The 26,572-nt window shown below is 40.6% G+C and overlaps 1 protein-coding gene across 1 annotated transcript in view; it reads left to right on the forward strand.

Annotated features, from left to right (window-relative positions):
• RNGTT (RNA guanylyltransferase and 5'-phosphatase) overlaps nucleotides 1-23,468 on the forward strand; it is a 195,156-nt gene extending 171,688 nt beyond the window's left edge. The window contains exons 15-16 of the mRNA XM_075414382.1: nucleotides 17,723-17,846; nucleotides 20,646-23,468. Of these exons, the coding sequence (XP_075270497.1) occupies nucleotides 17,723-17,846; nucleotides 20,646-20,809 (288 nt within the window). The 3' untranslated portion in view covers nucleotides 20,810-23,468. The remainder of the gene's footprint in view (nucleotides 1-17,722; nucleotides 17,847-20,645) is intronic.
• Nucleotides 23,469-26,572: the final 3,104 nt, after the last annotated feature.

Raw genomic sequence — 26,572 nt, forward strand, 5'->3', positions numbered from 1 at the left:
GAGGATGATTTGTCCATGATGATTTTAAGCTCTTGAACATGGTAATTTGTTGCTGCAGCTGTTCCCGTGGTGTAACTGCATTGTCAAACCTGGTTTGGGTGTGCCTCTGCAAATGGAGAGCGTGATTTGCTCTAAGTAATTGAGGATACCTTGATGACAGCAGCTGGTTTGGGGCCCGCTCCTGTGCTTCACTGAGTTGCAACAGGGACTGTTTTGCCTTTGATGTAGACATCCCCACGCTTAGTTCCCGTAAATGCAATTGCATTTGCATGTTCTTTTGACTAGAATACAATACTCAGAGTATAGCGGTGTGCTCAGGCTTCTCAGAGTTTCAGGCAATTTAGGAAACTCGTTGCAGATAATTGTCTTCTTGGAGAAAGCAGTGTCCTAAATTATTTGTCTTTATTGTTTTCTTCAGAAATTACTCTTTTCATGTCGTAGTTATCATAATTGTTATTTTTTAATCTCTTCTGATTTTTGAAATCTGTTCTTTGACGTTTCTTTCTGCATTAAACCTCTCTGCAATAGAGGCTTTTGTTGGTACTATAGCCAAGTGAAAGGCAGTAGAATGGATGAGAGTCAAAGAGCAGATACAAAAAAAAGTTTCTAAATAAAGTTATAAACATCAGACCCTATTAGAAATTTGTTCTGATCAAATGAAAAAGTAGAAAGGTATTTGGACAGTCTTTTAGGTCTTTTTAAACCATTTCTTAATTGTTTATAATTTTTAAGTGTGATGAGAACATCAGCCAAGATCAGGCTTGAGAGGAAAAGACAAAGCAAATTGTTGTTGTAAACAGTTTATAGGCAGAGCATATCTAAATTTGTTAAGCTTTTTAGAGGTGAGTTACTTTGAGTCTAAGCTGAACAAATGAGGTTGAACTTGATAAATGAGGTTGAATGTGTAGTACCTTTGCAAAATGCAGATGATAATGTCTTTAAATAAATTACTCATGAATAAATCAAGATGTTGAAGTTGCAAAGGGTGAGAGATGGTGTAACAGGGAAATTCTTTGACTAGGAAATTGTTTCTGAGACCTTTCTTTATAGTATATGTGAAATGCATAGTGAACATCATGAATGAAATATTTTAAATGTCAGATACTGATAAGATTGGAGAAAAATAGTTGATGGCAAAAATTACCGTATTGAGAGGTACTGTGCTGGTTTAGGGCTAGTAAAAGGCAAATGCAGATTAAATTTAGATAAATGAAAAAGAATAGGCCTGCAAACAATAATACAGAAGGTAGAAGAAATATCAAACGAGATAATTATGCAGGATATCAGCTTACAAAGGAAAAGGGGTTGTGGATAATATCCTGTCTAATTATAATACCTATAAAGGAGGATAGTCACACAAAGTAATTTCAGTCCCCATATATCCCACAGGCTCCCTGCACAGGCACTGGAAAACAGCTGAATCCAAGGGTGAATATAGGAACCTCTAAGAAAAGCGCCTGACGGTTGCTTTGCTGAGCATTTTAAGTTGTTTTAGAGGTCCCGGTCTCTCTCAGTGAGTTACATACTGAAACTAGCTCCTAAATGTTAAGTACCTAAAGTAATGGTGCAAATACCCATCTTGCCTGTCTCTCTGGACTTTGCCAATTATGAGATTAAAGGCTGGAGTAAAACCAAATTCTTACTGTACAGCTGTTTTATCTGCAAGTGAGCATTTCCAGTATAGTATTCCCCACAGACAGGCCTTGTGGCTTACATGTCACTTTAGCTACTGCTAATAGATTTCCAGAGGTCCATTTTTTTCTGCCATTGCTATCCTCAAATATAATCTGTAAAACCGGGTAAGTCCTGCAAGCTTAGACTGTGTTAGAAGTCTGATGAGAAAGTCGGTGGCTCTTACAGAAGGTTAGCAAATAAGGAGAAGGTGAAATTAAACTAGATTGTGCCCATGAAAAGCTGGCCTGTAGGCAAAAAGATGAGATTTCATGCTCGTAAAAGTAGAAGGATGCTTATCTCCTACACAAGGAAATGATAAATAGCAGCCGTACAACTGGGAGGATGCCTTTGATACCTAGAAAGCAGTAAGCCAAGGGGAAAATGAAGCTGTTCATAAGACAGTAAATCAGGTAAGATTATTTATTTTTGCATTCCTAATTCATTCCTCTATTTGTGTTAGTTACAGTGAAATACTTAATTATTTTTCCATCAAATTGGCTTTCACAGTTTTCATTGCAAGGGTCGCATATACCTCTGCTTGGCAGTATTCCAGAACAATTATAGTATTTGTCAAATTTCACATCTGAGAAAGAGAAATACATATTATAACTCAGTTGAATAATAGTGATGCAGTATCTTGCTATGTAATAGTCAACAAAACCATTATTTATTTACTTTTTGTTTGGCAATAGTAAGACCACTGCGGTTTTATCTTTCTAGCATAAAGTGAGAATAAAAGTGAAGAACAACAGAGCTCAGTGGTGCTGTTATATTTCAGCAAATTGAAGTTTTCAAAATGCCACTTCTGCTTCTCTCTAAAGGAAAAAAAGGTTGATTGTAGAGAAAATAGCATGTTATATCTTTGGGAAAAATGGTATAGAAAGATTTGAAAAGGAAAGATCAGAGATGTGGCGGCATTGTTTGATCCATTGTGCAGACATTTTATTTGTACTGCGAAGAACTGTAGAAGTTTTCATTTACTGAGGAAGAAACTGTAAATATGCAATATTGCTTTTTATGTTACTAACTTCATTGAGTTACTGTTTAATTGGTATATAGAAAAATTTCTGCCAGTGACTTTACAACCAAATGCTATAATGAAATGTTGCTTCTTTTCCCTTGATTAGCTGAAGTATTAAATCTGTTGCGGTAAATGAATCTATTGATTTTAGCGTAATGTGTTGTAATAAAAAATATTTTAGTATGTTCTCAGTTGGTGGATTCATGAGATGTTGTGCTGGATTCTGTACAGGCGTCGATGTGAGATTTTTATCTACTTTTTGTGCATGACGCAGGGAAGTTAGCACTGGTACAGAAGGGAAGTAAAGACCTGCGTTCTGCTGGGGGACAGTTGTCTCACTTAAGCTCTGCAGAAGTCACCCATGGGCTTGCTTTCACTGGGTCATCCAAGACCCTGAGAGTGCTGTAAGCGGGAGGGAGTGAGGCTGTAGCAAAATAGTGCTGTAAAGCCTTGAGATCCAGCTGTTCAGCCTGCTAGGACTCAGGCAGTCTTCCAGAGGTGGTCCACGTCAACCATGGTCCTCACTGCCTTGGGGGTGCCCATTGCCTACATATTAATGCTGCACCGCGCAGGAAATAAAATGCCCGATTAGTGTCTTACGTTAGCCTACCCAGTTGTAATGTAATAGCAATGTAGACAAGTGCAGCCCAGCTTCTGCTTCATTTCATTAGTGGGTCATGGTTAGCCACGCTTGATTGCTGACCATTGCAGGAGCAGATTAACGAAGTGTTGTAGCATTTATTTTGTACAAACACAACCCCAGAAGTAACCTGTCGGGGTTGTAGGGAAGATGCTATAGCAGAAGCAATGTGAAGGAATATGCAAAAGCAGAATTAAAGACAAGAATAGTTTTGTTCTTTTATGCAGTAATGCAAGATACAATTACTATGTTTTCCTATATTATTACATTCTCTTTCCACTGGTTACACTTTGGATGCCATTAATGCATAGAATGATGTTTCAGTGTCACTTAACTTCAACAGAAGGAAAACAAAGGACATCTCTGAATAATTTAGAAGGACGTTTATAGATCAGTGAGTCAGAGGTTTTGGACTTACAGTACTGAAGCTAACACTAAAGCAAACAGACCCTGAATTACTTAATTACTAGCTTGTTAATATTTCATTCAGAACTTCAAGGGAAAAAATCTGTAATTAGCAATTAGTGGTAGTAGTTATAGCAGGAAACGACAAACCAAGGCTTTCTGTTTCAGTTCATGGGTTTCACCACTGTGTGTACTCTTGCCTGACAAATCAACTCCCTTTTAACTTGGGCTTTTCAACTGTAGAGTTACATATGTAAAATTTTTATCTAAAGGAAACTAATAATGTTGATTTAACATATAAAAATACACTTTAAGATTATTGGGCAAGAGGTTACAGAGTTGCCATGCTATTACCTGGTTTTTCTTTCTCTTTTCTCACCTCTTTCCAGCGCTGCCTATTCTTCTAGAGAAGTGCCTTTAAGGAGTTATGTATTCCTCGCTCGAATATTAAAGAAATGTATGTGACATCAGCTGGCTCTAGAATGGGTTTATGATGTTACTTGTAATGCTGTTACATCATATGAAAACCAAATCAAATGTTTTCAAATGATTTGGATTGGAGGGGACCTTAAAGATCATCTAGTTCCAAACCCCCTGCCATAGGCAGGGACACCTTCCACTAGACCAGGTTGCTCAAAGCCCCGTCCAACGTGGCCTTGAACACTGCCAGGGAGGGGGCAGCCACGGCTTCTCTGGGAAACCTGTTCCAGTGCCTCATCACCCTCACAGTAAAGAATTTCTTCCTTATATCCAATCTAAACCTATCCTCTTTCAGTTTAAAGCCATTGTCCCTTGTCCTATCACTACAGGCCCTTGTACAATGTCCTTCTCCGACTTTCTTGTAGGCACTCTTCAAATACTGGAAGGCTGCTAGAAGGTCTCCCTGGAGCCTTCTGTTCTCCAGGCTGAACAGCCCCAACTCTCTCAGCCTTCCCTCATTGGAGAGGTGTTCCATCCCTCTGACCATTTTTGTGGCCCTCCTCTAGCCCTGCTCCAACAGCTCCATGTCTTTCCTGTGCTGAGGGCTCCAGAGTTGGATGCAGGACTCCAGATGGGGTCTCATCAGAGCGGAGCAAAGGGGCAGAATCCCCTCCCTTGACCTGCTGACCACACTGCTTTTGATGCAGCCCATGGTACAACTGGACTGGGCTGCAAGCACACATTGCTGGGTCATGTTGAGCCCCTCGTCAACTAGCACCCCCAAGTCCTTCACCTCAGCGCTACTCTCAATTCATTCTCCACCCAGCCTGTATTTGTGCTTGGGATTGCCCTGACCTAGGTGCAGGACCTTGCACTTGGCCTTGTTGAACCTCATGAGGTTTGCACATGCCCACCTCTCAATCCTGTCAAGGTCCCTCTGGATGGCATCCCTTCCCTCCAGTGTGTCGACCGCACCACACAGCTTGGAGTCATTGGCAAACTTGCTGATGGTGCACTCAGTCCCACTGTCCATGTCGCTGACAAAGATGTTAAACAGTGCCAGTCCCAGTATCGAACCCTAAGGAACATCACTCGTCACTGCTCTCCACTTGGACACTGAGCTGTTGACTGCAACTCTTTCAGTGTGATCATCCAGCCAATTCCTTATCCACTGAGTGGTCCATCTGTCAAATCCATGTCTCTCCAATTTAGAGACAAGGGTGTCCTGTAGGACAGTGTCAAATGCTTTGCACAAGTCCAGGTACATGATGTCAGTTGCTCTTCCCTGATCCACCATGGCTGTAACCCCATCTTTGTAGAAGGCCACCAAATTTGTCAGGCATGATTTGCCCTTTGTGAAGCCATGTTGGCAGTTACCAGTCACCTCCTTCTCTTCCATGTGCCTTAGCATAATTTCCAGGAGGATCTGCTCCATGATCTTGCTGCGTACAGAGGCAAGACTGACTGGCCTGTAGTTCCCTGCGCCTTCCTTTTTCCCTTTTTAGAAATGGGGGTTATGTTTCCCCTTTTCCAGTCAGTGGGAACTTCACTGGACTGCCACGACTTTTCAAATTTATTAGAGAACTAATGCTGTTTCAGTCCTGGGCCTCAAGTGGTAGAAGACAGCCGCTCAAACACATCTGTAGCACTTGAGCAGAGTGCTCAAATTAGGCTCTGAATTCTGGAGAATTTAAGAATTGGCCCGTGCAGGGGTCTTTGCAGGCCACAGCTTTATGACAAGGGGTTTTTTGGAGAGATCAGCTGGTTAGAAAACTCAATAAACTTTTCGTAGCTTTGCTTGCCTTATCCCTTGCAGGCTGAGTGAAGTCATTTTGTGAAAGAAGAATGAAGACTAAATATTGTCACTTGCTTATTTTGGTATTGATCTACCAAGCAATAACAAAGTGTATGAGCAACGCCATGAAAAGTGTGTGTATGTACAGTGGGCTTTCCCAGATTTCCCTTCTGTCAGGGCTTTGGCAGGACCAGCTATCAAACCATTTATTATCTCCTGTTGTCAACACTCACCGTTCAAGCTTGTAATTCTGTACAGTTGGTAGTAAAACAGAAACTCGGATAAAATCCTTAATGATTTATGTCAAAACACTGCTGCCCAAACAGACCAAGAAGTTCATACGTTTCTCATCTGGAAAAATGCATAAAATCCTCAGAAGCTAGTTGTGACTCTTCCAAGTCCAGGAGTATTGTGCGTTCCTCTGCCTTGTGATTACTGCAGTCTGTCACCCCACCCCATGTTTATTACCATGGTGTCCTGGGAAATCTGGCTTCCTAGCTCTGCAGATTCGTTAGCAGCAATGAATGGAAGGGAAGGAGGGTCTCGCAATGAAAGGTAAATCAGTAAGAACCCCTCTATAGCCTCGTTTACCGACAAATTTGTGCCATTGATAGATTAGCCCTTGCTTACCTTGCTTTGAGAGGACTGACCTCATCAGCTGGCAGGCACAATAAAACCATTTGCAGTGTGTGAGCCCCGGTTAACTTCCCTAGCTAGTCCCTTCCGTTCTGTAACCCCACAATGATCAAGATGACCTGCACGATTAGATTTTAGATTGTAGGTCAGATTATACTGAACGTCTTTAATTGCTTTTGAAGAAGGAGGAGAAAAGCTTTCCCTGATTTAAGCCTCAAAGCCAGTTAGGCTTTGAAGTTTAAGGCAAACTATTCAAGAAAGTGGAGGGAGTTCAAGCCAGCTAAATGCTATGAAGGCAGTTGAGAAGTGAGTTAGGGGAGTTGACTTTCACTGCAGCAGTTGCTTTGATCAAAGCTAATTTTTGAAAGTCTGCTTTAAGTCAGCAGCCATTAATCTTTTTGTTGTGATGTATTAACAGTAATGGAAAAAAAAAGATTGTTTTCCTTCTAATTGAAATCTTAGAAGGATGTAGAATACAATGAAAAATCCTTAACATGGTTTTTGCAGCTTTTTCCCCAACACATCTTTGCTTTATTATTTGGATTCTTTTTGCTGGTTGTTGTTTGGCTCTTCTTGGCTTTGTGTTTTGTATTATTGCAGTGTTTCATCAAGGCATTTATCAGCTCCCTCACCTAAGTGGTTCCGTCAGTCACCTGAAACCCATACTGTGTCATTAGCTACAAAAACAAAGGCTGAGTCAGCAGGGTTGTGAATTCCAATCTTAGTGGTCCGGTGTAAGCCTGCCCCCTCAGAATGGTGAGGTTTTAAAAATCGTTGAAGTTTGACATTTTTTTGGTCATACTGTGTTTGGAGATTTGAAGTTCTTGCTTTCTTATATAACACAAATACAAAACCTGAGAACTTTCTTTAGGAAATTAGATGTGATTCTGCTGTAAGAGACTTGTGTGATTTCAAGATCTTGCACTCTTTTAAAATTAATAATAATTAATTAATTTAATAAAATTAAAACTAAATATTACGCAATCCATGTAAAAGCTACAGTGAGCAAGACTGAGCTCTGCTCTGTGGCTTGATCCTTTGGTTCGTAGGAGACTTGGCTGATGACAAACCATTTGGTCTAGCGAAGAGGATGGGGCTTGTCTGAATTTTTACTTCCTACAAGTCCCATAAGCCTCTGTATGTTTTGGTATCAGATTTATGAATAGCTGGGAATTGCTTCTGAAATGTATGAAGAAAAAAAACAACAACTACTTTTGTAAGTCTGTCCTAGGCAAAAACAGAAACACATGTTAAATATAGGAGAGTAAAAGCAAGTTTGTTTAGTTCTGATCTTAGTTCATGCACACGTTCTCTATGTACCATCGCAATGTTTTCAAGTATTAATAGGATTTCTAGATGTTAAAAACATTTATAAATTTATAATCTTGCTCCCTACCCCCAACCTTTTGAATAATGCTTGCATAGCATGTTTAATAATTTACATATCACTTAGATACCAGTATTTGATAAAGTCAGTATGCCAAATTCAGCTTCCAATGTTATGTGTCGCTTTGTTTGCCTGATGTAGTGAAGAATATGAAGTAAAATTTTGATTATATCTTTCTTAATGTTGTTATGCAGTAATGTTCTGAGGCAAAGAAATTTGAACCATGGGGAAAGCAGAGCTGCTAACAAACCAGTTTGGGCTTTGTTAGGCAGTGAAGTAGACATATGAATATATTACATATGATTATCATAAAATTATGGCCTGGAAATTGAACAGTCATGCTGCTGCATTTTAGACAGTACATTTATAATAAGCCATAATAAAGTAAACATTTTGAATGGGTATAAGAAGAGGCATTGCTTGTGATCACAAAAGTATGTTCAATGCATGCTTTTGAAGCTCAATTTAACAAAGCAAACAAATTTCCTTGTAGTGTTAACACAATTGTTCTTAGTGGTGAATTTTGATTTGTGGGGAAAAAAAACTTTAAGCGTATAAAACTGGCTGTTTGGGATCTAAATGGAAGAAAAGAATATGATTCATAATGGCTGTAATTTGAAAGCTGCATGTTGTTACAAGTGAAAGTGGGTTTAAAAGACTCACTTGAAATTACTTGCTACTTTGGATTCTTGTTTAAATGTCTTTTGGTTTATCTGAAAGAGTGTAAACCCATGATTTCTAAGAACATTTGAGAAGTCAGATAAGCAATGACTACAATTAGGTTTAAACCCTGATCCTGATAACACTAGTTTGAGCTAATTGATCTTGCGAAGCTGCTCAGAGGTAGATAGCTTGCAAGGAGAAGAATTTGTAAAGCCAGAGCCCAAACGAATAGCGATGAGATACTACCTGACTCGTAAAAGTACCTTTTCCTCAGACAGAGAAAAGGGCTGCTGGGAGGCCTCCGATAGCCCAGCCTCGGGGAGTCTCCCTGTCACCCATCCCCGGCGTTATGACAGCAAGTGACACAACCCCTTGTAGGGTGTGAGAAGTACAGATAAACCAAAGTGAATTTAGACTCCTACAGTAGCAATACCTTGGGTACAAAAACCAGATGAAAAACAGTCATATGAGAAAGTACACTGTAAAATCTATGTGTGATAAACACAAACATTTGTCAAGAGGGCCATCATTATAGAGGTGAAGTCCAACATGTGAAAGGCAGAAAATGTCAGAAAAACTCTTCATCCTGTTCTGACACAGTCATTCCGGTTGTCTTTCATGTATTTTGAGGTATAGAAATAGCATTGCCAAAGGTTGTAAAATAGTGATAGCATTGCTTTGTCTCCGGAAGATTTGTTTGGGTTTCTACTGATAAATTATTAAAGAGATCTCAGCTGCCCTGTGTCACAGGATTTCTTGGTAGCATGAGTGTAGGTACCTGAGGGGTAATTAAGATTGGGTTTAGAGAACCTAATGGGGGGTAAATGCTTTCCCTGTTGTGTGATCACAAACCATCTCTCTCCATTTCCCCATTTGCAAACTGAGAATAATAAGCCTTATGAAATTCATAATTTATGAATGAGCTAAGTGGTGTTTTCAAAGTATATTCTTTACTATGGCTGCATAACTCTTGTCTCCTGGATCTTTGTGTTTTACCATGCAGTGCTTTCAGTTTGGGACTGGCTCCTCTTTGCAAAAGCTGTCTGAGTGAATAAAACACAAATGAGGGTTAAGACTGGCTTTCACAAGCTTGCTCATGTCAAGTAGAAATACAGTCCTCAAAATATATCAGGCTGTGGGTGAAATGTTTCCTCCTGGAATCGTTTCTGTGTTACGATTCCAGCTTTTGCTGTCAGCTTGCACTGTATGTCCTTGCTCTGTCTTCCCCTACTGCACAGTTGCTCCCCTTCCTGGTGGGGGGTGGCTTTTTTCAGCAACCTCCAGTGAATTCCCTGTCCTTCACTGAAGAGATTTGTTTGCTTATTTGTTTTTGCGTAACATGCTGAACAGTTCTGCCATTCACTGTGGCATTTTATTCCTTTGCTTGCACTGCCTGTTTTTCTTTGGTACTTTGACAAATACCCTCAGGTTTGAGTACTGACCCCAAGGATTATTAGTGGCACAGTTATTCTTGGCATCATAAATCCAAAGTGGCTGTCTCTGCCCACTACAAAGTTACGCCAGGTGCTTGCGGCGAAGCGTTGTTCTTACCTCTGCTCTACAAGTCCATGAGCTGCAGAGCAGGTGAAGCTCTGTTTCCACCAGATACACATCCTCTCTGCAGTGATTTGACGCTTGCTTTGGGAGCTTAGTTACTGCTCTCTTACTGCCTGGGTGTTCACTGCAGTTCCCCCAGCCCTGAGAGTTTCCTCCTCTTTCATCAGCGCATCCTGAGGGTCAGAATCATATGATCTGCTTTTTTAAGACGACTTCATTTAAGAACTTGTCGCAGCAGAGAGGTGTGCCAGGTTCGTGAGTCCTCAGCACAGAATTCTTCCATTTCTCAGTTTTTACACAAGTTGTACAGAGAGATCTTTTTTCTTTAATCCATAGATCTGTGATGATTAGAGTGCTTGGGCAAGGGGTATCAATCTAGGAGGACAACTGTTGGTTACTTTGTTTCACTTAACTGTTGAAGGTGCGTGTGAACCCTTGGATCTCTGCTTCCCATTCTTGACGATGATTAAAAGAAAATAGGCTTTTGAAAAACTTTGAAGTTGCCTCAGTAGTTAGGTGGAGATGGCAAAGTCTAGCAGGAAGGTCAACTGCTCTTTGAGTACTGAGATGCCTGAGTTATAATGCCCAAAAGTGTTCAAAGAATTTGTTGGTTTGCTGTGGCTGAGCATGTTTTCCCACTGAGTGAAATGGGAAGTGCAGGAAAAGAATATCTTGAAGAGTGTGCATCGGCGAGCATTTGTGCAAACACAGATACATTTCCACATCATGGTCTTAGCGGTTACCAGTTATCTGCTTTGTTGTGGATACCAGTGTTCCTCTAAGAGTCCCAAACAAAGCTCAAAAAAAAATGTTTTCTTGCAGATAGTTCAGATGGTGTTGCAAGGTCAGTTGTACAAGAGACCTTCCAGGATACATTAAGAAATCTATTTCCAGCTGACACTGAAAGTCATTAAACTTATAATATCACTGATAAGAGGAAGGCTTTTTATTTCTGATGTTCCCATCAGTCAATTGTCAGGAAAACCCCAGGGCTCCAACCCAATCTATGTATCAGAAAATGGTATCTGTATTTGAAATTATTAAATGTAATAATGACAGATTCTTTGAGAAAATATTATATGTTAAAAACAAAGAATAAATAATGAACTATGAGTGCTGGATGCTGGAATTAAAAAAAAAAATCCACAATTTAAAAAAGTCTCACTTTTGTGATTTTGAAACATGATTTTTCTTTTTGGCTTTTTCTGTGATTTTCCAGTGCTTCGTGTTAGCATTGTGGTTTAATTGGGCGTGAACAAAAATGTTAAATTTTTATATTTCTTCATGATCCTTTCCAGGAATGAGATCTCAAAATTGGAGCATTTCCATTTCCTCTGTACGCAAGTGGTGGCGTAGTTACACTTAGAAGGCTTCTTCAATGTTAAATAAACATATCAACTGCATTGTGTTTACCCAAGCTGATAACCATGTGTTGGGTAATAGATTACTTATAAGGAAACACAATCAGTATGTTTAATTTAGCAACAGAATTGGTTACCAGTGCTCTTATTTTACTTTCAACAAATCTATGATAAAATACTCTTGAATCGTATTAAGAAATGGATATTAAACTACATTATGAAATATGTTTTGGCTTGAACAAAAATGTAAAGCCAATTATTTAACTGATTAACTTTTTCAGCTTGACAGTATTTGTGGGTTTGTGTACACTAGTAGTATGAAGAGGCATTTAATAGCTATCTCTTAAATTTTTATAGATCTTTGAGAAGTGTTACTGTGGAAAACACGAGATACTTTACGTGAATGGGAAAAAAGGTTCTTTAAAAGCATCTGAACGAGCTTTCCGAAAACTAGGAGGAAGCACTGAAGGAACAACTTGGGATCTGTGTTAGGTGCTGCGTTGTGCCCTTAAGCGTTGGGGCCTCTGATAATCACACGACTACCAACTCCCTAGGATGCTCTTAGTCAAATCATTAGAATTTCTTCATGTCCTCATCTGTAATGACATGTAAGAGTGCTTTCCCAGGATGGTCCTTGCCCGTATGCACATTCCTCTGGAAAGCTGAGCGTGCACTAAAATCATGCACTTCGAGGCTTTGCTTTAGGTGTATTCTGGAAATAAACGGGAGCCCTGTTTGTCACACCTCATCTCCTCTCCATTGCCAGGGTTTGACATGAAGGTCCTTGGAGTTTAATTGTCACCCTTAAGTCCTCGGTCTTCAAAATCATCTCATCTTGAGTTTGGCTTATCTTTATATCTTCAGAAGCTGTTTATTTTGTTACTGCTGCTTCTTTATTTTTTCTGTCTCCATTCTGTCCCTTCAAGAAGTCTTGACCCCTCTTGGTTTCCTCAAATTGCCATGTAATTGTTCTTTTTGTTCCCTGACTGCTGTCAGTACTTCTCCCTGGTCTTCAGGTGATGCCCTCATTGCTACGGAGTCATAGTACCAGTGGGCAGGTTAATTCTCTCTGTCATCTACGACATCCTGCGTTGTTTGAGAAGTTTAGAAATGAAAGTCAATAGTACTTCGCAGTTGTGGGCAGTCACAGCATTTGAGACTAACGCAGAAATCAGGATTTCAGATACGCTGTTTTGCTAGAGAGATTTTTATTTCCTAAACTGTCATTTGTGGCTGAATGTATCACAATGTCCTCAGGACAAGAAGCTCACAAATGTCATGTTTTTTGGACAGTCCTTGGAAAAGCATGGTTAAATTTTTGCAGGATCACTGACTAGAGAAGGTGTGGCCTTCAGTTCTCCTGCGGTAGGAGACTGGGAAGCAACCACAAGGTTTCTCTCTCAGGAAGACACAGCTGATCACTTATTTTGGGATGTGCTGCTTTCACTTGTTACTTTGCTTTGGCTGTGAGAATGGATCCTAGTGGAGAAAAGTTAGTTATGATATCACGAAGCGGAATAATTACTTTCCAGGCCTGATGTGTTAGCTCTAAACTTTTCTCCCCTTCAGGCGTTGGAACTTGTGTTTAAAAAAAAGGAAACAAACAGTTTGTGTACTTGAGTGTATCAAAAAGGAATGCCTTCATTGCACATGCCAGCTATAAAAAGAAAAGGCAGATTCTTCTTAGGAAATAGAAAGCCGTTACATTTAGAATCTGTCTTGCCTGCGCATTATGATTTCTTTGTTTAATTCTGTATTTAGAAATAATAATCTTTTTAATTTCATAAGATTTTGACCGCTGCTTTTGCTTATTTGTTCTCTCATGGAAGTTAACAATTTCTGCATCTACTGTTATGATCGTTTCTTCTGGGATCTTACAAACAGGCTGATGATGAGGGATATGGAATAGGCAATAGAGATAGGTGAACTGAAGAATGACTTTCTATAAATGTTTGGTAATAGAGGGAAAAGTGCAACAAAAAGGCATTTAAAGAGAGAAAGGATTTGAAATAGAATGTTAAGAATTTGCTTACAAACATCACTTTCTTTAAAGGGGATTATTTACTCAACCAAAATAATTTCTGTTGCTTTGAAAAATGGAAACACAGGGCTTCTTTCATCAAATCTCCATTTATCTAAAAGCTTTCTTCCTTTTTTGTTTAGAAAGAACTTGAATATGGGGAAGATAGATGCATTTGTAAAGTTTAAGCTTGTCCATTGTAGACATGTTTTCTGAAATATTAACTTAATTACCTTAAAATTTAAATTCTTTTTGTTAATATCTTTTATGTAAAGTAGCGGCTTGCCCAGCAATTTAATTCTGCTTTGGGTTTAAGGGTGGTGAGACTAATGTTTGAGTGAAGTCTTCACAGAAAATATGTATGCTTCAAGTAAATGAAAAGATGACTCAGTGGGTGGAATGCTGGACCAGTCTGATGGTCAAGTGCACCGTGGAGATACACAGAAGAGCCTCGGCCACTGGTAGTCAGCAGAGATAATGCAGGCATGTTCATGGGACTAGAGCTAACTACTTTCAGTGTAAATGGCTTCTGCTCTTTTTTGGCTGGGTATATTGTTTTTTCACATTTCTCTCTAAATTAACATAAAATGAGGCTACATATAAACACACTGTTGTGATTCATCTCAAAATGGCTCCATTATTCTGCCAGGCGAGATAATTTCAGATGGGTTAGATATTTCACTTTTTTAATATATTTTGAATTTCTCTTAGGACATAGGGGATAGAAGGAGACTGGAAAATGGGAGATTTCCTAAACCTTAACTGTCATCATTCTTAGAAAAAGGAATAAACTTATCCCACCAACATTTTTCCTAGCGAATAGCCCAGATGATGATGGCAGTGGGAAGCCTTTCTCAGCGGGTAGAGTAAGATAGCTGTCATCTTCATGTAATCTGACATTCTTAGGCAATGGTCTCATATTACATCCACTCTGATTTGATAACGAGCTATTGCTGAAATGGGGATGCAGCTCTTGCCCGCTTTTTTCCGATCGCATCTTGCAATCTAGCAGTAATGTAGTGAATCAGCTTCCAAGAGGAAGCTCATGTATATTTCTGGGAATTGATTTCTGTTGGGCAAGTAGGCTGGATCCTGATAACTGGATTGCAGACAGTCAGGAACAGCGAGTGTTCCTGCCGAGGAACAATTTCCTTCCTCTTGAAAGCAGAGTAGTGTACAGGCTGGTGTTCGCCCTTGCCCAGGACACAGTTATGGCCCCGACCAGACCTGGTGCACACCACCTCTGACAGCCCCGTGCCCAAGACCTGATCCTCTGGGCTTCTGATTCTGACTGGCTGTCCGAAAATAGGCTAGGGAATAAATATTTAATTGAGGGAGGCTCCTTGGAGTCCTTAGTGTGGTAGGAGTGTCCATCTTGAAATTGCTGAGTGGTTCAAGGCATTTTATCGACAGTATGGCAGAAGCATTGGCACTGTACCAAAAGCATTGCTGCTGCTGCTGAGGATAAGCATTCTGGCTGAGAACCGCCACCATTCCTAAGACACTTTTCCCGTTTCTGTGAAGCACTAGCTAGAAGAGGTACCTCTCGGGAAGAGAAATGATGGTGCGTTATTCAGGTACTGCTATGGATTGTAATGCCTAAGGCGGGGGAGGAGGAGGGATGAACCCCATACTGCAAAGGAAGAATCGAGAAGGCACTGACTGCTCTGAGCAGCTCAGAATGAATTCCCAAAGGGAAGGAAATTCAAGACTGCTGCGTTTGACAGTTTCCCTTTCCCGCTTTGAAGCTGAAATACCAGAAAGTAGCATGCAAGTGATAGGTAGGTGTATGGTGTGAATTATGGATACAAGAATTGTGGAGAAGTGTGTTTTACTCAGAGTACTTCTAGTCTTGATCAACTGCCCAGCAGTTCCTAAAATGTTCATTAATATTACAATAAGGACATTTACAAGACTGAGGTCACTTAACAGAGTGTAGGGAAGAGTAGGTGCTGTATTTCTTCCTTTGTAAAATAATTACTACAACTTGCAGTTGTTAAAGACTATGACCACCAGCTTTGCAATGGGAAGATTTATTGAAGTCAGTGCTTTGGCAGGTGTTCATATTTTGTGGAAAGATCTGTATTCCAGATTGCTAATGAATGGCCAAGCAAGTATCTAGATAGTTAATAATACTGCTTAATTGCCAGTCAGATAAAGCTGCCATCTAATTTATTGCTATTCTGAGCATCTGAACACTAGAAGAATGATAAACCATGAGAAAGCCTTTAAGAGATGGTTGGTGGTTAGTTGCAGCCATTGCCTGCAGTTTTATACATTTCTCTCTCTAATATGTGACCCTTCTAACATTTCCCTGCTTTGGCAGAAAATCAGACGCACGGTCATACCCCCTGCTGCCCCCGCTTCCACTAGGCAGCTGTTTTCAAAGTAATCTACCTTCCCCAGGCACTGCGCAGCCAAGAGTCAATTCCTGCGTTTATGTATCCATAGCACACTAGAAAAGGATGTTGTGTTTTCCTCCATACACCTAATGGAGCATAAATACGTCCACAAATGTGTGTCAGTCAAACATCTGGACTGTATATAGCTTTTCAATGCGGGTGGACAGAAGTGACGTGCCGTGCAGAGCATGCTGCAAAGGAAGAGATTGCCGGTCGGGGCAATCAGCTGCTTTCATCCAAGCGATCATCAGCAGATGCCAACTTCACTTAAGGATTAAATGATTTTAGGAAAAAAGCTCTTTGCAGGTGATGGAATGGATGAAGGAATAATGTGTGACACGGAAACCTGACTCTGACTCTGTCAGTCCTGCAGCAGGACAGGCGTCGGCTGCAAGCAGGTTTAACAAAAGAGTTTATAGTGCCATGTTCACTTGACAAGCAGAATCCCAGAGCTCCCTATCCGGGAATGAAAACAAGTATTCAGGGTAAATTCCAAGAAAAATGTTAGGATTCTGCTTATCAAATTAAGGATAAATCCTGTACCATGCAGTATAGGAGGGCTCAGTCCATGCTCAGGACCTTTTCATGAATTAATTGCCTTTATCTGGGATTAATGGAAAAGAGGTTGATGGGCTTTTCCACTGGATATGCTATTAAGCTGTCTGGAGACAGTTGTGGCCTTTTTCAGATCTGCATCCCTCTGACAGTAGTAAATTCCCGTGTCACCGCTCAGGAGCAAGTAGACAACAGAGGTGAAGAATTATGCTAATGAATTGCAATAACCAGTCCCTTTTTATGAGAGCGCTTATGCGTAAGAGCCTGAATCCAAAGTGTAGCATTACCATGTACAGTTTTTTGTTGGTAAACTGTAGCAAACTAAATGCAGCTAGCAGTTAAACACAGCTTTATACTTCTGAAGAGGCCCTCTGGAGCAAAGTGAAGTATATGGGTAAAACTGTTAAAGCGTTAGATAAGGTTCTCAGGTTACCATGGTTACTGGACAATTTTGCATTGTATCGTAGATTAGGATGCATAGGATGAAGTAGCCAAAACAACTAGGAAGTCCAATGCATATAAACTACATTTCCAAACCACACAGCGTCGCCAAACAGAAAGACAAATAGCCCAGGATATTGGCTGCTGACAAATCTATGAATCAATAAAGAAAGGCCTGAAGGAGATGTAGAACATATGTGACTTGAAATCCCGCATTGTTTTGGAGTTACAATCTTAATTTTTAAAGACAAGTGAAGAAAAAAAAAAGAAAAATCCTCAGTGATGCAAAGAGTGGAATGATTTTTCCATACGCTCTTTCTGGTATTGAAATCTGTCATTTGGCTTCGAGACCTTCAACAAAGAAGGTTGATGAAACATGGATAACACATTTCATGCACTTAGGCTGGCAGTAACACTTATACTGGAAGCAGTTTATTCCCATGGAAACCTATTTGCATTTGGGCCAGAAGTGACTTTTTTCCTCCTCTGTTAGAGCTGCTGATGTTTTAGCATAATATAATTGCTCTATATTGACAGAAGATTTGAAAAGTATTTTTAAAATGTTGAGTAGCTGAGCATATGTATAATGGAGATATAGTCTGTACAGTTTTTCTGTGTAGGATGGAGGCATGTTGCTGCAAAATGCAGGGCAGCTTTTGATCTTCTATTATTTATCCCTAAAAGAACGAAAAAAGAGGTGAATTAAAATGTGTTTATCCCAAGCAATTTTTTTTTTTTAAAACAGGTGACAAAAGATCTGAAACAGTACGACAATAAAATTATAGAGTGCAAGTTTGAGAACAACAGCTGGGTCTTCATGAGACAGAGAGTAGACAAAAGCTTTCCAAATGCCTACAGCACTGCCATGGGTGAGTAGAATGATTTGCTTTAAAAGTTTTCAGGCTCAAGGTTTAGCTTTTTAACTCTGTTCTGTTTTAAGGAGGAAGGGCACTATTGTGTTCTCATTTCTATTTATAGTCCTGCCTTCTCTAACTTATTGTAGTAATACCTCATCTTGCAAATGCTTAGGTCATGTTTAGCTTTTATATGGCGTGAATCCTTTGGCTTTGGGGTTATTTGATAGAGTCAGTTAAACAAATACTCGGATGCAGTATTTAACAGATAATGCAGAAGCAAGTGTCTGCATCTTTGTAGAACTGCAAACACTTGCTCAAAGAGACTTTAAAAAGAAGAGCACGCATTTTAAGTGAGACCCAAGACAGTTTTTATTTACGATAGCATTGCAGCAGTAGTTAACTAGCTAAGATCAGTTCCTAGCGTTGTGTTGGCTGGTCGGGATGTAAAGCAAGTTGGCACGCTATGAGTTGAATTTGTTGAACAAAAAATCCATTATAATTTCACCTCTATTCAAAACACTAAAACCATTATTTGGCAGATGGGCTAGAAAATTAATAGGAGAAAATGTCATCTTAAGTTCTACAATAGTCGTACAAACAATGAAGAGGGAAACAAATGAAAGGCGAGGGTACAACCCTGCAGAATTGTGAGACTTGTATGTTCTTCTACCAAAAAACATTTTGCCAAGTATTGTAACTTAAATGATGTTGTTTACCTTCAGACAAAGTCTAAGAGTTTGAATAGAAGTGTGCAAGGCTAAAAACCAGTAGTCCTGTTGGTACTGACTTTTGTTAAGTGCCCAAATGAAATTTAATCATGTTTAAGACCATGCTATTTACTAGGGCATGCAGAGGTCGTGTAGAATTTTCTCTGACCCACTATGCTTGTATTTCTGCCTGAGCAGTGAGTAGATTTTCTTGAATAAACAAAACATGGTCATTTTGCCAGGAGTTAATAAATCCGTTGGCACCTTAGAGAACCAGCACAGAATGTAGGTGAAATACTTGCTGAGCAGTCCTGTTGGGAAAGAGGAATGGGCCACAAAAGTCATACAAATACGACAACATCTCCTTGTCACCATGACCTAAATTTCTCTTCTCTGTTTCACCTTGTTGTTTCAATAGTTGGTTGTCCTTGGAGTTTTCTCTTCTTAGAGGAGCAGCATGTTTTTCTTTCCTTCATTCTTACAGAGCTTATGCAGCTGCACTACTTCTCATTTTCTCCATTCGTAGAGTGGTTATGTTATTCCTGACTTTTTTTCTCCACCAAAACATAATGAACTTCCAAAAATTAAAAGAAAATTAAATGCAACAGGAGGAGCTGTTTTGTAAGAAATATTCCAAATTTTCATAGAATCATAGAAAGTTTTGGGTCGGAAGGGACCCCTAGAGGTCATCTAGTCCAACCCACCCCCACAGCAAGCAGGGACACCGCTAACTAGATCAGGTTGCTCAGAGCCCTGTCCAGCCTGGTCTTGAATGTTTCCAGGGATGGATTTTCCATGGGAGTTTTCAGAACAAAAAGTTTTCCTTTGGCTTTAAATTTTCACTTTTGATCTTTTTTCAAAATCTCCAAAAGTTGTATTTTCTCATTTGAGACTTCCGTTGTCCCCTTCTTTAGATCCTTTCTCCTCTATTTTCTCTTGATGAAAACTACTATTCATTTTTGCCCATGGTTGAAATAGCAACTAAATAAGTACCTGTCTCCATCTTGCTTTTGGACTTTGATGCCTTTTGAGTTGAAAAGAGAAGGGCTTTTTGGGTGATTAAGCTAGGACAGCCCTTAAAAGTTGATACAGAGCTGTACCAGCTGCCTCGTGGCACAAATTTCTGTTCCTAAACTACTGATAACCATAATGTTTTTCAACTACTAAAGTCACATACAGTACAACTTTTAAAGCACCTTTTCACCAAAAATAAGTAAGATAATTAAAAAAATAATGCTAGGGAAGTGTTTTAGTAGTGCTTTGAATGGTTCTGGAATTCTGCAGGAAAGAAAGGAGTGTTTTTAAGAGTCGTTATTATTCATAACAATGCTACATAGCAAGTACATTTTAAGGAGTCTTATTGTTGTTTAGTACTTTGGGGGGTCAGTGGGTTGTTTTGCATGGAAATTGCATCCATACTGTGGCCAATCTTTACATGCTATAAATTGTCCTCTAATCGTTTTGTACTTCCTTCCAAGATAGTCAAAGGATTCCGACTTTATTTCTGTTTCTTTATTTTTTCCCTTCTCTTTGAGTCTCTGGGGAGGATTAATCAGAGGAGTATAAAATTACATAGGAAAAGTATTAAAAATGTTTCATTTTTTTTAAGAGAAGTAAGCCTTTTTATTTGTTCCATAAAATCCTGTGGGGCATTACTTACAAACGGTGACTTGGGGAATCACGTTAAGCAATCCAGGTGTGCTTGTGCATGCGTGCCTTGGCCACCGTGCAGCACTGTGGCCTTTCCTCCTTCGTCTGGTCTGGGGTGCTAGGCACGAAGCTTGCTTGGGGTCAGGTCTTTCTGCCACCGCCAGGTGTATGGGTTAAAAAAAAGTACTGTGCATGGTGGGGTTTTGGTGTCTACAGCACTTGTTTGCCTGAGTTCAGAGGGTTTCAATGTTAGGCTGGTCTTGTTTCTAGCTGTGTGGGTTTGAGGAGTGTTTTAAAGCCGTGTCTCACAAGGCCGTCGTTGCTGTTGCTTGCCTCAGTAGGATATCGGTTCGTGGCATTATGTTATTCATTTTGCAGAGAGGGGATGAAATTATTGAAGTGCCAACTGCAGCAAATTGCTTTGGTAACTTGAGAACGTGTTCTTTGTTCCCAGCTGTATGCAATAGCATCCAGAATCCGGTCACAAAGGAGATGCTGTTTGAGTTCATTGACAGATGTGCAGCAGCTTCTCAAGGACAGACGCGGAAGCACCACCTCGATCCTGACACCGAACTCATGCCACCCCCACCGCCCAAAAGGCCGCGTACCATAACATAAGGCCTTGGGCTCAGCGGATAGTGTGTTTACAGTTCTGCAGAAGGTGAAACGCAAGTGTGAAGGCTGGAAAAAATGAAATCTGAATTGCTGTAAATACTTGGGTGTGGTTTTCTGAGTTGTTTGGTTTTGTTTTTGTTTGTTTTTTCAAATTCCACGTACGAATGGACATTGTTTTATAACTGATAAATTCAACCTTACCTTACAGTATTTGAGGATGAAATTTCCAAAGGTTTAAACATGAACAGTACAGTGAGTCAATGGAAAGCCGCCTTGTTTATATATGGATCTCTTTTTACCTTTAATTTATAGTGTCAGCAGTCGGGGACTGAGAAAACATAGGGATGCTGTGCTTTTTAGAGACTGTGTTTAAAAAAAGCAGAAGTGTTTTTTTATTATTGTTATTCAACTGGTTGCGATTTGTCACCCATAGTATAATTGGCCATAGTTTCCCTGCATTTCTGAGACTTGTGTTTAGCAGCAAACAGCAATGTTGTTTGTGCTCTGTGTTCGTTCAAAACTAAGCCACCTTAGATTTCAAAATTAGTTGGGTTTTTTGTTGTTGAAATATTAAAGAAGTGAATCCTTCTTGTAAATAGCGTCCCCTTGAAATGTGCTGAGTGTTTGTTTTTTCCCCTTGTTTGATCCTAACACACCAAATGTACAGTGCGCTGATTTTAGCTTTGCCTTCTCAAGTTCATCTGTAGATAAGGATAACACCAAATCCTTAGTATTGAGGTCTCTGTTAAGAGACTGTTTCTAGTACAGGGCTTAGTTCTTCACAGTGATACCATTGTAAATATTACTAAAAAAGTACACATCGCAGTGATATGCAAGAGTAATAAGCAGTGCTAATGATGGTGGTTTAGATCCAGTCACAAAATGGCAAAAGAAATGCCGGACAACTCCTGTGTAACAGAGAAGGTGGTTTAGGCGGGCGAGAGCCATGTCAGAGATGCAAAGTCTCCTGGTTTAGGTAGTTGCAGGGTGAAGAGAAACCATTTAGGGGGGTGGACAAGTGTCCCAGGGGACAGGGCACTCATGTTGTTGTGTCAATTCCAGAGGTGGGGTTGGCTCTCCAGCGGCACCCCGCTCATCCACTGCCTGACTTTCTTTCGTACCAAATGAAGAAGCGCATGAGTGCCCCGATGGCTCTTGCTGCAGCGCGCTGGCAGATGTGCAGAATGTGGGTTTTGAGAAGCTGCATTCTGGCTGTCTAATGGAGGAGTTGTTCTGAGCTGGGATTAACTGGAAACCAAATGCAGATTTTAAAGTTTACTACACATTTATCAAGCAGGGATCGAATTGGCTCTTTTTATAGTTGACTTAGTGTTTGAGTCATCCATTCATTCAGCAGTCTGATTAGCAAAGCTCATTAATTTGTATAACTAAAATGCATTTCTGTTTAAATGAGCTTTAATGTTTGTAAGCAAAATTGACTTTTTTTTTTCTGTATGGAATCTTTAGGACTGTGCTTTGTGGTGGCTTCTCTAGTTGTTTCAACCTGTTGTATAAATGCACATGGCGTCATTTAGGTGGCGTTCCTAGCGTCTCTTTCTGGGGTATTCCATATGTGTTTTAGAGAACGGAAGGAGTTATATAAGTTACCTTTTATACTATGGTAAAACTTGAGGGGAAAAAAAAATGCGTTCATCAAAATTCTTTTTTTCCAACTGTACATAGTTTCTGCATATTACCTATAGAAAAGATATAATATCACCTATGCAAGGTTGCAAAATTATCTCCTAAAAAGAGCCTTATGAATTTGATGTGAAAAACTATGCAGCCTCTGTGCATCTTGCATTGAAACACACAGTTAATTATGTCTTCACTCAGTATAAATAGTTTCCCCCAGATTACACTTGTCATTGAGATTGTCGTAACATACACTTTGTCACTGATCTTCATGGTTCTCTGGCAGTTGCAGTATCTGTGATGATTACAGCCTTCTCCATGACTTCAGGACATGTCATTCTTGTGAGGATGTGTCCAGGTTGTTTCTGTCTTTCTTCTTCCCAGCTCTCGCATCTTGCATTTCAACAAGACCTAGCTTCTGGTTTACCTTTTACTTCAGAGCTGCAGCACCGCAGGCTGTCTTCCGTGGGCGTTCCACCAAGCCCATGAATGGGTTGTGGCCCTTGTATTTCGACAGTGTCTTTTTTTTCCACTCTCAGCTTGAAATGGATATTTTGAAAGAATAATGACTTTGAGAAGGTTCAGACCTCCACGTTCACATTTGATTGTTGAACTCTTCTTGCACAATGACCTGTGGCTTTTTAGAGTGGTCGATCACCTTTGCTTTTCTGGAAAAGGAGGCTACTGGGGAGGGGTTGAATGAAGAACCTGATGAAAACAAATGGAATTTCACTTGGAACTGATGGGTTTAATGCTGTGAGAAATGCGAACCTTTCTCTGCTATTAGATATTCAAGAGATTGAAGCTAAGAAGTAAAGAAGAGTCTGTGCCAGCAAAACAATGATGATAAAAAAAACAAAACCCTAACTTGTCTGTTCTTTGGTGTACAGCATGAACTCATCCACTGTTTTGTCATTTGTTAAATATATAATTAAAATTTGGTTTCAGTGGAGTTTCCAGAAAGTGTAGGTACATTCCTCTACAAACTGTGTATGAAGTATTTTAATAAAGTCAATGGTTTAAAATACTTCTGCTAAGTGTGTGTTTACTTCTGATGCCTGTGCTTTCCTGGCACCAGTGCAAGCAGCAGGTTACTATGGTGGTGTTGCTGTTCAGTCCTCCAAGAAAATTTTCCACACTTTTCAGAGGTCAGTGGCGTTTCTCTCGAGTAGAAGCCCCTAGCCCAGTGGTGGCCGTGATCCATTATGACATTTTTAAGTACAATTTACTCTTTCTGTGACTAGAACTGGGAAGAAACCAGAAGGTGTGTGAAGTGCGTATTTTATGACCGCCTAGCATCACCAAATGGATAAGCTACGTATAGCTGCATGGAAAGCTGTGCAAGAGGCAGCTGGTCTTCCCTGCTGGTTTATCATCCAGCGTGACCCTAAAGCTGGTAGACCACCTACTTGGACCAATTCCTGGACTTGTGCTGTAACAGGGCAGTGTCCTGTTTCGGATTGCAGCTGCCTAGAGTGTGTCTTTCAGGAACTAAAAATCCCGTCTTGACTTTCAAAATTTCTTTCTAATCAAGAACCTGCCTCCACTGCTGGTGTGTTCTTGTTATGTGTACAACTCTTGCGGTGCTTCTGTCAGCCATTTCTGATTTTCTAGTGTCGGAGTGTGAATGCCAAACCAGATCTGGCATTTGAGCACAACCTGGGGAGATACGATAACTTCTCTAGCCCCCGCTCAGTACTCCCCTCTGCTTGCATTAGGGAAGGGGGTTGAAGCACGTCGCACTGTGTGGTTCGTGTCGGCTTGCTTGTTCGCTGGAGCTAGTTCACTGGTCCTTCAGGATCCCCGCTCATCAGCATAGCAGCTCCTCAGGTTTGTGCCGAAGAGGCGTGACTTTATATTTGCATAACGTGTAGTGCATAATTGTATCTTACGACCTCAGAGTATTCACAAAGGCGTTGGCACAGCAAGCTAATTGCCTAGAATTCATCTGTAGTCAACAGAGAATTGACAGCAGAAGCCCATTTTGTTCCTCCTGCGTCTCTCCTGCAGGTGTGTGTCTGTCTCTTCGGTGGTTCCTCTCAGTTCTTTTTCAGTCAATATGATGTGTATCATTTTATGTTACTCCCCTGTGTTATTCGGCTTGTGTGAGCACAGTGTTAAATATTTTTACTGAGAGTAAATTTCAGAGCATCATAATTCCTGCAGTGGTCAATTAAATTCATTATCTCATTAAAAGTATACAATTAGTTGGTCAAGAGCTATTTATTTTCCATAAATTATATTGTTTTTCCTTTGGACCTCTAACCAAATCCTAAATCCAGGCATTTCTGTTAACTTGCATGAGAGTAACATTTGGCTGAAATGCCGTAAATAGCTGGATCACTTCTGTCCTCCTGCGCGATGGCACGAGGCTTGCTCTTGCCTTGCCTGGGGACCACTGCATGGCCCAAGGTTCACAAACCCTGCAGGTTTAGATTTCACCTGTATCCCTTTGTTTCCAGCGTCAAATTTCTACGATCTGTGCCTACAGCATGGCTCCTCAAGCTTGCGTTCCTCTGTGACACCCACCTACCTGCTTTTTGAGTTGTCCCGCCGTCAGACGTGAGAGTGGGAGAAACCAAACCCGTGCCCTGTGGCTGGCCCTGCGCTCGTGTTCCCCGCGGGCAGCGCTCCCCTCCGCGCCCGTGCGCCTGTCCCCGGCTGGAACCAGCCGTGCCGACTGACCGCCGGGCAGGGCGGTGCTGCCCCTGGAAGCCACGCTTGCGCAGGGAAGCGAAAGCAGCGTTGACCAGCTGTGACGGCATTCATCATAGGAGCAAGGAGCCTTTTTCCTTTCCCTCCCTCATGGCCCCCTCTCCCTGTTTCATCTACAAACAAAGGCAAGTCGTACTCCTCGCGCTGACATCTGCATCAATTAATGAATGTTTGCGGTGGGAGCGTAGGTTAGCGCTCTTTCTGCTTCCCTGGTGAGAATCTGCTGAGCTTCCCAACAAGCCGAAATCTCTGTTGAGCTGCAGACATCTGTAGGGCTGAGGCTGGAGGTTGATTGAGACATTTGCAAAACAGTTTTCCCTCAGTTGGGGCTCATTTTAATCTGTTTTATTTCAGTCTGTAGTCAGCAGTAGGGAGGTACATGAGCACGCTGTAACCAGCACTAGAATGAGAACCTTTCAGTGATGTTGGTGCATCCAGAAGCGTGAAAATGTGGAAGACACTCAATGAACTTGATGAGGGAACAATAATTATTTTTTCCAGTGTTGCAAAAAAAGAACCTAAAATAAAATCTAAGTGCAACCCATTTCCACTTCTCTTAGAAAACACTGGATGTAAAAATAATAAACATTTTTTGTTAAAATCAAATTATAGTCAAAATTGACTCGCATGGTAGGAATTTATTTAATCAGAAATACTGTTCATGTCCCGTTTCTCCCTCCTCCTCCTCCTCGCTCCTCAGCATCTTTGTGTCTATTTGACTAGCGCAAAGCACACAAATTGGGTTCAGGAGCATTCATCTATGATACTTTGAGAAAATTAAATTTTGATTAACTCTACTACTCAGAGCTTCCTCTAATGTGAGGAGGCGATAAGGTTATCATATTAAATAGGTCTGTATGAACACCAAGTACGTAACATTGGAAGAATAGTATTTTGTTGTTATCAAAATATACTTCAAAGAGTTTCTGAACTAATTTGATCATCAAGGGGTAGGAAACGTTAATCCAAAGGGTAAAAAAAATCCATTCAAAAAGGTAGGGTGGTGCAACAGAAAAACCTCGAAGAGTACATCTTTCCGTAGGCAGACCGTGCTGTGGGTGTGGGAGGGGATGCAGAGTGTTTCCGTGGCCTGCAAATCGGCAGTGTGTTACAGTGAGAGCAACTGGAGATCAGGCAAGAGCACAGAGGACTCCATACAGATGCTACAAGTTAAGTCTTGTGGAAGAAAGGGCACGAAAGGGAGCCAGAACTGGTATTATCTCATGTGCCACAGAGGAAGGGAAGAGGTCGAACGATGACGAGGTGGCTTGCAATGGGGAGCTCCAATGGGAGGATCAGAGGAGAACAGACATCCGAGCAAAGAGATGGGTTTTTTTATGTAGACAAAGATGATGGTGACCGGAGGAGACAGAACCAAGCGAAGCTGGCATGGGGGGCGAGGACCTGCCCTTCAGC

The sequence above is a fragment of the Opisthocomus hoazin genome, chromosome 2 (assembly GCF_030867145.1).
Source record: "Opisthocomus hoazin isolate bOpiHoa1 chromosome 2, bOpiHoa1.hap1, whole genome shotgun sequence".
Taxonomy (NCBI): domain Eukaryota; kingdom Metazoa; phylum Chordata; class Aves; order Opisthocomiformes; family Opisthocomidae; genus Opisthocomus; species Opisthocomus hoazin.